The sequence below is a fragment of the Scardinius erythrophthalmus genome (genome assembly GCF_964197995.2).
Source record: "Scardinius erythrophthalmus genome assembly, chromosome: 23".
Taxonomy (NCBI): domain Eukaryota; kingdom Metazoa; phylum Chordata; class Actinopteri; order Cypriniformes; family Leuciscidae; genus Scardinius; species Scardinius erythrophthalmus.
In genome coordinates this window covers 30951581-30964182 of record NC_138243.1, presented here as the reverse complement: position 1 = coordinate 30964182, position 12602 = coordinate 30951581, and the positions used below count along the sequence as shown (strand labels likewise).

The 12602-nt window shown below is 38.1% G+C and overlaps 1 protein-coding gene across 1 annotated transcript in view; it reads left to right on the top strand.

Moving 5' to 3' along the window:
* Positions 1-12602, top strand: part of unc5cb (unc-5 netrin receptor Cb) — a 226338-nt gene that overhangs the window by 156973 nt on the left and 56763 nt on the right. The window contains exons 5-6 of the mRNA XM_081354125.1: positions 4416-4596; positions 12211-12378. Coding sequence (XP_081210251.1) covers positions 4416-4596; positions 12211-12378 — 349 coding nt within the window. The remainder of the gene's footprint in view (positions 1-4415; positions 4597-12210; positions 12379-12602) is intronic.

The following is a 12602-nucleotide window of genomic DNA, read 5'->3' as shown; positions in this document are numbered from 1 at the left end:
AAGTTTGGATATTACAAAATGGAAGTACTTTTAATCAAATTAATGAATGAAACTGGGTTATCATAATATCACCACCACAATGAGAAATCACATGAAATCCAAACACAGTCTGAGGAGAGACAGCTGTCCATCACAGCATTACCGACTGCAGGTGAGCGAGTGATCAGATATGATATCTTCTGATAGCAAAATGATTTTGAGACATACTTCCTTCAAGTTTCGTTGAGGGAGACAGGTTTAAGAACAGCAAACGCAAAGTGCTTATAGAAACTTAGCTTAGCACACCGTTATCTTTGGCCTCGTTATATGCTAGCTCTGCAATATGCGAAGTTCGCCAAACATTTGCAGATGCGCGATTCACGCGTTTGATGGGGTTTCTCTCGTCATAAACCGCGGAGACGTCGCCTAATGCCTCAGGAAACCCGATCTGCCTGTTTACATGACAGTCGCATTCGCACATATCTGATTTATATCTGATTTATTTCCACATATGAATGAGGCCTGAAACCGATCTCGAAATATTCGAATGCGTGCGTTTTTTTTTTCCTGTTTACACTGACATTGAACACATCCGATCTGAGTATGAGCGAAACATCGCAATATAGGGTCACATTTCAGTGAGTGTAAACGAGGCCTTTTGTTTCTCACTCGAGCATGGATATTATTGTTAACGTGAAACAATATAAACACGATAATGCTGACTCAGTGCATGTAACGTTACTGTACGATAACTGCTTTTATTAGCGCTTTTTTTCCGTTCGCGCTACTTGATCTTTAATGCTTTTGTTCTTTATATTTTTTTTGTTTACACATATTGTTTAATGTTTTAAACTAAAAGATAACCTTGAGATATATAGTAAGCTTGATGTGTATTGCCTAATTGTAAGTTTGTTAAAAAATAGTGACAAAAAGTATTTGAAAAAAAAAAAAAAACAATAAAAACTCAGTGAGTGTTTTAGCGCAATTTTCTCACGTCATGGGATCACAACACTAAGAGATAGTAAATCTTTTCCTGGATTTTTTTTGTGCGTTTCCGAGATTAGACCTTCCTTAATATAATGCCGAAAACCTGAAGTCTCTAGGTGGTCTGGTTGAGGAGTAGATAGAAGTGCAAGATTGGTGCGCACAGACAGAACAGAAATCATGAGTCCGGTGTCCGGTGAAAAATTGCGCTAAAAAAACATTAAACTTAAAAAATAACGTCTTTATCGTCAAACGTCGTTTAAATATTCGAATATTCGATTTTTATGAGCACAAATATTCGAATACAATATTTTTTTTTTAAATGCCCATCCCTAGTCCCCACCCACTATACCCAAGATCCCGTTTCCATTGGTTGACCTTTCAAATGACGTTGATAATAAAACGTTTAAATAAAAATAAAACGTATTATGATAATCGCGACGCAGAAGTCATTCATTTCAATGTCACTCCATGATCTACGCCTCGTCTTATGTTGTGTTTGGGCTCGTTCGAGACCATCTGCTCTAGATAAAGATATGTGATCTACCTGGTTTACTAATGTTTAGTGAAGTTACAAACCAAAACTTGGCGCTCTAACTGATTTTTTATTTGTTTTTTTTTTCAATACTTTTTGTATTGTGCTAACAATAGGCTATATGACACAAGTCTGTTATGTACGATGATAATACAGATCACATTTTCAGTTATTTTTTCACGCTGTGAAAATAGAGCACTTTTAATGTCAAAAGCACTGGTCATGTTCCCTATATTCACTGTAAAGCCAAACATTTAAGATTTAAAGCCTGCATTTTTTGTTAAGGTTAATGATTAAACTATTAATTGATTGGTAATTCAACCAATTTGATTGTTAAATTGACATCCCTATATATATATATATATAAGTACTCTTACTGGTTATTTAAGTACATCATATTAAAGCTGAAGTCATTTCTGCAGTGAAAACATTTGCAGTGTTAGTGAGTGTTGTCAGACATGTCTCGTGACTCAGAGTATCTCATAAATGAAGGCGAGCAGTGGATGTGAGTGTGATCGGTCTGGTTTGGTGCAGCTCTTGACCGGCGTGAGCGTTTTGAAGAGTTTCAGTGGTTCACCTGCACCTTTCTTTGCTCTCAGTCACCAGCGCTCGTGATTACACTGGTCTGAAACGCTGCCTTCACCCATGATGCCCGGCACTCTACACTGTAAACGCAGGGAGTGGGAAATCACTTTAGGGAACCCAATATCTGTCTGATTCACTGTCTAGTTTCCTGGTAACCGAGCGTCAGATGTACTCGTCAGCTCCTCGTTTACCATTAGGAAACCGTAGATGTGTTCACTGTAGTTCTGCAGCCTCAGAGGATCGAGTGCAGCTCGTGAAGCCGGTCAGCTGCTCTCACACAGGGGTCATGTATTCACATCAGCGTGAATTAAAGGATTCATCAATGCAATCATCAATGATCACTTACTTTATTAATAATCACTACTTTTCAAATATTATTATTATTTGGAATTTAAATATTGCATTGTTTTCCCACATTAACAATAAAAGTACTATTATTATTATTATTATTTACAATTAAAATAATTTATTATTATTATTATAAGCAATTGTTTTTTGTGCAGTATAATAATTCAAATTTGAGAAAATGTATGCTTAAATACATGAAATAAATTTCATAATGCAAATAAGCTTCATTCTCATGCACAACTTTTATATTGTTTTCTCTTGAATTTACCATGAAATATGGTTTATTTCATTTGAAAGCTTATTATTATTAATATTATTATTTGCAATTTAAATAGTGCATTCTTTTTTCCCACATTAACAAAATATGTATTTATTAATTTATTATCATCATCATTATTTACAATTTAAATAATGCATAGTTAATATAGACCATTTTTGTGCATCTGCTTAATTGTCATGTCATAATGCACATAAGCATGATTCTCTTCATGCAAAACATCATTTTATATAGTTTTCTCTTGATTTTAGCGTGAAATATGATCTAGGCATGTTTTCATGAGATTTGTTCATTAACTGAATAGCCCAATTCAGTAAACGAGCGTCTCTCGGGGTCGACGGCAAACCCAGCAGCCTCGCCAGCACAGCGGGAAACACACATCTGCCAGAAACACACACTGATGGCCGTCTGAGACGCATGCTTTGGTTTTGTTTGCCTGTTTGCTTTAGTAATTTGAGGGCCACATATAATCACCTTGGCAAGCCGAGGGCCCAGTGGATTTGTGGGTAATCCTCATTGATTTTTGTGTCTTCTCCATCCCTCTCAATGGCACCATTTTGCTGATTACATCACAGGATTGTATGATAAAGCAACATCAACTCAATTGAATTCCATTCGCACCGTGTCGAACAGCAGCTTTTGCATTTGTCTTGTTGCTTCAGTTCTGAATGGATCCGTCCGCTGATTACATCCGAGCACCGCAGGATTATTATATATCTGAGCGACCGCTCGGCCTTAACCACTCACCCGCACGACGTCCAACTCATTAAATATTAACAAACAGTAATGGAAGGCAATAAAAAGGAAAATTGCACATCATATGCAATACTTTGTTTTTATCAGCAGACGAGACCTTTAATGAGAGCAGGAAGCCATCAAGTCGGAAGTTATTTTTAGAGCCAGCATAAATCAAATTATGAGAAATAATTTATCATTCTCTGTCTTAATTTTCCACAGAATTCAGACGCCTCCTCCCCGCCAGTGTGTCTTTGAGTTGTTTATTATGCATTTTAGCTCATTTGATGATGATTTTACCTCCAGTTTGACTCTCTGCAAAGCTTCTCAGATTTTTTTGCCAAGGTTTTGGAGTGGTTTGGAGTGCATTGCCGTGTGATAACTAGGCTGTTTATGTGCTTGCAAGAGTGTTTTATTCCCGTCTACTGTGAAAAGAGTCATGCATCCTTTCATAAACCTCAAAATGACCTGTGATTGGCCAATCATGCTGATCTCAGGTCTGTCCAAGTGCTCTCCTGAGACCAGTGAAAGCGGAGCGTTTGATCATCTGCCGTTCCTTCTTGCCAAAACCGAGAGGACGATCTGCATGATTTACAGTCATATAGCTTTAAAACGGTCCCTTTCTCTGCAGATGTGACCTCAGGTTCAATATCGAGGCCATTTGGAAACGGGAAACTCGTAATAAAAGGTCAAAGAGCCTGAAAGCACTTAGAGAAACAGTATTTACTTCCCATCGGCCTGCATGAGTTTGTCAAGTGGAAGTAAAGAGAAAATGTCATCGATATTGACGTTTTATGGAGCCGTTTTCACACACATCAACACTTCTGCCGTGACTCAACATTTATTGAAACGTAAGAGGGAAATAAGAGGAAACCTGCCTTTTAAATCTGTCACCCTGATTTATGGATTCAGAGCGGATTAACGTGTGTTCCTCCAGGCGCTCGTGTGTCTAAACCCTGTGTGTGTTTGCAGGTGGAGTGGCTGAAAAACGAGGAGATCATCGACCCCGCGGACGACAGAAACTTCTACATCACCATCGACCACAACCTGATCATCAAACAGGCCCGTCTGTCGGACACCGCCAACTACACCTGCGTGGCCAAGAACATCGTGGCCAAACGGAGAAGCACAACGGCCACCGTCATCGTCTACGGTACGTCTGAACGCATTCAGAAGTGAGCATTTAAATCAAGCGGCAACCTTCCAGTCTCTCTCTTGAATCCAACACTGAAGAGACGTAAACTGCAGTTCATCCACTGGCCACTAGAGACCGGCTCCGAAAGAGAGTCAATCCCATAGACCCCCATGTTAAAATGGCCAACTTTACAGCAGAAAAAACATGTTTACAGCCTGGTGCAAAAAGTGGTTTTGGTTTATAAAGCTAATTTTGCCCTTCATGACGACTGTGAGGGGGGTGAAAAAAAATAAAAAAATTATATTAAGCCTTAAAGTTCTGCATAATTAAGGGCGTGGCCACTTGGTGACAGGTGGATTGCCGCTGATGTCACTACTAGCCGTTTGTCTGCTATGTGTTAGCGTCACGTCACCTCAGCTAATCCGCCTCACTGCACATTTTCGTTTATCCGGGAGTGATACGCAGACAAGATGGCGACGGCCGGCTCCGCCCACTTTGGGCTTCAGAAACGCTCTTCAGAAGCACCACGGGTGACGTCACGCACACTACGAACATATTTATTTACAGGTTTAAATCCTGCACGATCTCTGCTTTCAGTCTCTGCTTTCAGTAGCTGATACTGTAGTCATTATTATCGTTAACTAACACTATTAAAAACATTTCTGTTAATTGAAACAAAGCCAAAATAAAATATGTAAATGTTAGTTGAAAAACGTATTGCGTGGCAAAGAGCTTGGTCCAAATGTTGCAATATATTGAAGTATCATGGGAGCAGATAGAACAGTTTTGGTTTTTTTATTTGCAAAGTAAAAACCAGTTTTAGGGAAAGATACTTTTAAAAGTAAAGCATTACATATATTGCGTTACTCCATTAAAAAAAGTCACTTTTTATGGAAAGTAATGTTATGTTACTTTTGGATTACTTTTTCTCACCTAGTCTAAGCTTGCTTGTTTATTTTTTAATAACAAAAAGTGATATATTTGGCAAATGTAAAGGCCCTGTGTGTTTGTAATTAGTTGTAGTAACTTCATGAAATTGTCTTGATAACTGGAAATTGGGCAGTGGATTTCTAGTTATATTGGACTGGAGATTAAATGTTGAAATTAAGTGTTATTTTATTTTTTTGTTAAGGAAAAGACCTGTTAGTGTGTCATGAGCAATGACTGCGCGAATGCCATCTTGTTCATTAAATTTACACTCTAAATAAGTTATATTTACCATGTTCTGTTTTATGTGTTGATTTGCACTGAGATAGATCAGATTAATTGGTTCCAGGGCCCCAAAACACACTTTTTATTTTGTTTATGCTCCATTATTAAGTTCCTCCAAGTACTTTATTGTTTAAACACAATTTCATTAGAATTTGTCATAACTCAAAAAGACTGAAGCAAACTCTTGCATTATTATTATTATTATTATTATTATTATTTTAGACTGTAGTAGCCTGAAGTTCCTTTGGTCGGATCTTGCCGTTATATTCCCTGGAGCTGGAACATTTTCCTCTTAAGAACAGAAAACCGTGCTGACAAGTTGTGAGTGTTTTAAGTGTTGTAAATTTCCGCCCTGAAGGCGAAGGCAGACGCAACACTCAGACGTTGTGAAGTCGCAGCTCGGCACGTGCTCCGCCGCTGTAAAGCAGAGACGAGTCTTTCAGGAGCTCTTCAACAAGTGAACACAACACACACCTGCTGCGATCTCTGACTGTTCCCCGCTGATCAAACCCCACATCTGCACAACAGATGCTCCCTTTCCCCGCCGCAACAACACTGACTTCTCTTTCTCATCCTGAAGCCGCTGTGATTATAACCACCTTGAACAGCGATTCGCCCTGTGTAGAGAGAGAGAGAGAGAGAGAGAGAGAGAGAGAGAGAGAGAGAGAGAGAGAGAGAGAGAGAGAGAGAGAGAGAGAGAGAGGAGAGAGACACACAGATATGGATAGATAGATAGATAGATAGATAGAACAACAGACAGATTGATAGATAGATAGAACAGACATAGATAGATAGATAGATAGATAGATAGATAGATAGATAGATAGATAGATAGATAGATAGATAGATAGATAGATAGATAGATAGATAGATAGATAGATAGATAGATAGAACATCAGACAGACAGACAGACAGATAGATAGATAGATAGATAGATAGAACAGACATAGATAGATAGATAGATAGATAGATAGATAGAACAACAGACAGATAGATAGATAGATAGATAGATAGAACAGACATAGATAGATAGATAGATAGATAGATAGATAGATAGAACAACAGACAGATAGATAGATAGATAGATAGATAGATAGATAGAACAGACATAGATAGATAGATAGATAGATAGATAGATAGATAGATAGATAGATAGATAGATAGATAGATAGATAGATAGATAGATAGATAGATAGAACAACAGACAGATAGATAGATAGATAGATAGATAGATAGATAGATAGATAGATAGATAGATAGAACAGACATAGATAGATAGATAGATAGATAGATAGATAGATAGATAGATAGATAGATAGATAGATAGAACAACAGACAGATAGATGGAACAGACAGATAGAGAGACAGACAGACAGAGATAGGGATATAGATAGAGAGATAGACAGATAGACAGATAGATGATGGATAGATAGATAGATAGATAGATGATGGATAGATAGATAGATAGATAGATAGATAGATAGATAGATAGATAGATAGATAGATAGATAGATAGATAGATAGAACAGACATAGATAGATAGATAGATAGATAGATAGATAGATAGATAGATAGATAGATAGATAGATAGATAGAACAACAGACAGATTGATAGATAGATAGATAGATAGAACAGACATAGATAGATAGATAGATAGAACAACAGACAGACAGATAGATAGATAGATAGATAGAACAGACATAGATAGATAGATAGATAGATAGATAGATAGATAGATAGATAGATAGATAGATAGATAGATAGATAGAACAACAGACAGACAGACAGACAGACAGACAGACAGAGATAGGGATATAGATAGATAGATAGATAGATAGATAGATAGAGAGATAGATAGAAAGATAGATAGAGAGATAGACAGATAGATGATGGATAGATAGATAGATAGATAGATAGATAGATAGATAGATAGATAGATAGATAGATAGATAGATAGATAGATAGATAGATAGATAGATAGACAGATAGATGATGGATAGATAGATAGAAAGATGATGGATAGATAGATAGATAGATAGATAGATAGATAGACAGATAGATGATGGATAGATAGATAGAAAGATGATGGATAGATAGATAGATAGATAGATAGATAGATAGATAGATAGATAGATAGATAGATAGATAGATAGATAGAACAACAGACAGATAGATAGATAGATGGATAGACAGATAGATGGATGGATAGATAAATAGATGGATAGATAGATGTTTAGTCTTTTGGCAGAAACGGTCAGAGCCGCTGCTGAAAATCTTCTCTCAGTTCCCGCTCTCGGCTGGAGAGATGCTGATGATGTCATCGGGGTCGAGTTTCTCCTCCATCTCTCACTGACGACGTGCTGAACCACACACACTCACTCGGACTAACACACACTCCCGTTATCCAGAGCGCTTTTACTCCCGTTATCACTGCACACGAGGAGCGAGACGGGAAGCCTTCACGCGTAACTGGAAAAAGGGCACAAATATTTTATGGATTTCTGGAGACAAAAAGGTCCCAATCCCTCGTTCAGGCCGGAGCGCTGTGATCCCGGCTCATCCGCACAAGAAGTGAACCACAATCCATTAGGGCTGTCACAATATATCGTGTCACAATATATCGCAATATGAAATGCAACAGTATGTATCGTGGATAGTTCACCCAAAATAAAAATTAGTTTTAGTGTCAGTACTACATTAAACTACTATATATAATGTTTAATTAGGGCTGGGCGATAAAACGATAACGATAATTATCGCGATATAATTTTTCTTGATAAAACGATATCAAGAGTTCGATAAATGTTCGATAATGTTTATGCGCCAAAAGCGGAACGAAACTCATTTGAACCGCGCGGCACACGGACCATTTATCCGCTCGGCTCAAAGTCCAAACGGCAGCGCAGCGCGAGCTCACTAGAGGAGATGCGTTTACTCTGATCGCTCTCGGTCACGAGATCCAGTGAGAAACGCTTGAATCCAGCGAAGAACACAAACGTCTCAGTGATTTAAACCAGTTTAAAGGCAGATGAAAAAGCGCTGACAAACAGGAGAAACACTGTGCGCAGAAGGCTTTTCCGTCTACAAATTCCCATCATTTACCATGGATTTACTGTGACGTTATCCAAATAATATTAACTGCACCATGAAATGTGGGTTATACATATTGAATTGAATTATATTATTAATGTAGACAATGTATTAAAGGACTAACCGAATATAATTGCAGTATTTAATAATGTATTTAGGCTACTGTTTTTCATACAAATACCATAGAAACCATAAAGTTACATTTTGCCATGATAGTGAGGTGCTATAGGGTATGCCTGGTTTCATCTGTGGTTGTCATGATCTAAATGCATGATACTGGATGACCAATGGTTAAGTTTAATAAAACTCAAACAGTCAGAATATTACATTTTACCAAATAAAAATTAGCACATGCAGAAACTAAGAAATTAATTTTCCAATAAAGATATTTATTTTGTTAAGGAAAAATGACAAATGTTGAATGTTCTACCTCAGATTTGTGAAATGTTCTCCTGTGTGGCAAGTGTTTGTCCTGATATGTTCTGATAATAAAGAGTAGTTTAAAACCACAGTTAACACTCTGGTTTCTACAACTTTTACAGGAGCAAAAATCTGCCTTTAAACTTGAAAGAAATAAAGATTTGACTTTTATCGTGATAATTATCGATATCGACTGATATAAAAAAAATGATTGTGATATTTTTTTTTGGTCATATCGCCCAGCCCTATGTTTAATATAATGTATCATTATGCAATGGGGGAATATTTGTGTAAATAGTGTCCCACATTATACATTATTTTAAATATATCTAGTCTGACAGAGATCAAGAATATTCATCTAAAATAATTCTGTATTTTCAGCTTCAGAATCATGAATATTGTTATTCTGGTGTCTCTATTGTTCATTGGGTTTCAGCACCAAGTCCATCATATTCATTTACACACACAATGTTATATCAGATTTAGCATTTTAATCAACAGTACATTTTTTGTTAACCTTTTATCATATGTCTTGGAGTATCGCAATAATATCATATCGTGAGTTCAGTATCGAGATAAGTATCGAATCGTGACACAAGGGCATCGTTACACCCCTACAGTCTCGATCACAGAATATGACATTTTCTGTGATTAAAGTCATCAATTTAATGACAGAAAATGCACTTACTCTTATTCTGTCTTCCAAATGTGGCTCATGCTTTGATTTGTTCGCATGGCTTCAGTCACTTTCATTATCCAGAAAGGCATCCCGCTGTTGTGCTCCACTGAAGAGATGAACTCGTGGAGGTTTAGAGCAGTGAATGATGGCAGTAAGTTTATTTTGGGGTGAATTATTCCTTCAAGTGTGTCGTTCCTGGCTTCCACTCAAGAGCTCATCACTCGCTGTTGTGATAAACTGAGAATCTTTCGGTATCAAAGCGACAATCTCTCCTCAGCCTCTCCAATCGTGTCTCGCTGATTGATTGAAAGAGGAATCAGCGCTGCTGTACGCATCACTCCCATGAGTCTTAGCGACGGTGTCAGAGTGTGTCTGTTTTTACTCTGTTTTCCATCAAATGAATAAACGAGTGAGTGTTTGAGGCCTTGTCCACACTAAAACGGTTTCACTTGAAAACGCATCTTTTTTTCTCTCCGTTTTGTCTTTCCGTTCACATTCGTTCAGCGTTTTTATTAATGAAAACAAAGCTTTTTGAAAACACTCTCCAAAGTGGATAAATGTGAAAACGCTGTTTCCGTGTTGTAGTGTGGACTGAGAAACGGAGGTATTTAAAAACGATGACGTAAGTTTAGTCATGTGACCCATGTTGCACCAATAGACATTGATGTTTATACCGGTATTGTGTCTGTTATGTGCGACTCACTTTCACACAGTTGCTAAAATATGTTACTTCACACACTCTTCATATCACAGTCCTGCAGAGATGACAGAATTGACTCACATTTGCTGTCCTGCGGTAAAACATGAGAGCGGTTGCGTTTTACACCAAACATATAATGATGAGTGAGAGCGACCTGGACGATCAGTGAATGCTAGGGGTGTCCATGGTTAACCGTTAAAAATTGCGTAACCGAGTGAAACATTTTGCTCGGTTAAGTGGCTTCAATGGCGTGCATTGAATTTAGTTGTAATACATTTTTGCACCACCAGAGACCGCTAGAGCGCTCCCAAATTTTTGTAATGTCCACAAGAAGTAGTCATGACCAGTTTTCTAATAAGAAGCGGGCAAAGAAAGCACGCGTCCGAGAGTGAAGGCTGTGCGCGAGCCAGAAACAAACATAGTATCCGCGCCACAGCTTTACCCCAGCAGTTTCACCCCGCGCATGCGCAGTTTCATCACAACAGTTTTACTGTCCGTTTACCGTTACATTAACCCATACAATTTGTATTATGCATTTCCTAAACATGTACTTACTAATCAAACACTTTATATGAACAAACTACTAATCTATAAAACACAATCGGTCTTCCGACCTTTTAATATTGTGTTGATATGCGCGAGGGAGAGAGAGCAATACAGCGCTCGTGTTGTTTGAAGGCGGTGAGAGTGCGCGCGCGGCCGGGGCTCTCTCACTGTTCTTATGCGCCCTGTCCACTGATCTAAATAATTAGTTGTTACGACGACTTATTTGTTCACTCGTTTTAATAAATCGTGGACACATTGAACTAATTCCCTCCCTCATTTTGATTTAACGAATTACAACGTGGCCAAAAACAGTTCGATGCTATTGATTAGTGAATGCTAAAGACCTATTTTTGTGAATTGATGAATATTCAGGTGAATTATTTCGTGGCCACGAATTAATAATAATTATTAAACTGTTTTTCTTACCTGTGAAGATAGCTCTTCAGTGAAGGCCGACTATTCTCGTACAGTTTTTTATTCCTAGATCGCCTCTTATTTAAAAAACGAACGAATGAATGCTCTGCTAGTTAACTGATGTTTTGTTTATTTGTATTGGTACATTCGTGCCGCGAGATGTTTCAAAAGTGGTGGGGACATGTCCCACCCGCAAATTACGCCTATCTCGGGGTTGCGCGCACACTATGGTTAACCGAGTATTAACCGCTAAGGGCCTCGGTTAACGGTTAATGAAAAACTTGAAAACGTGCAGCCCTAGTGAATGCTGAGATATTCTGCTAAATAAAATAATCCTGACTGAAGAATTGCGCGATAACTTTATCTAATTTTCCGCTTGTATCATCTCAGTGAGCGTGTGTGTAAAGGGGAATTTAGTGTTTCAGGCGTTTTCCTAAAGATTCTCATCCACACTGAAACGCCTGTAAACGCCAGTGTGGACAGAGAGCGCTTTTAAACGAAAACGGTGTTTTAGAAACGTCTGATAAACGTCTCCTGCCTTTTTCCCTGTGTGTGTGTGTGTGTGTGTAGTGAACGGCGGCTGGTCGACGTGGACTGAGTGGTCGGTGTGTAGCAGTCGCTGTGGGCGTGGCTTTCAGAAGAGGACGAGGAGCTGCACCAATCCGGCGCCGCTGAACGGAGGAGCAATCTGTGACGGAACGGCCCTCCAGAAACTGGCCTGTAACCCGCTGTGTCCAGGTAACACTTCAGAAACACAACGAGGCTCACGTTTCTTTATATCTCAAAATTATTATTTTTTTCTCTCACAATTCCGAGTTTATATCTCAAAATTCTCTTTTTTTTCTCTCACAATTCCGAGTTTATATCTCGAAATTCTCTTTTTTTTCTCTCACAATTCCGAGTTTATATCTCAAAATTCTCTTTTTCTCACAATTCCGAGTTTAGATTTCAAAATTATTTTT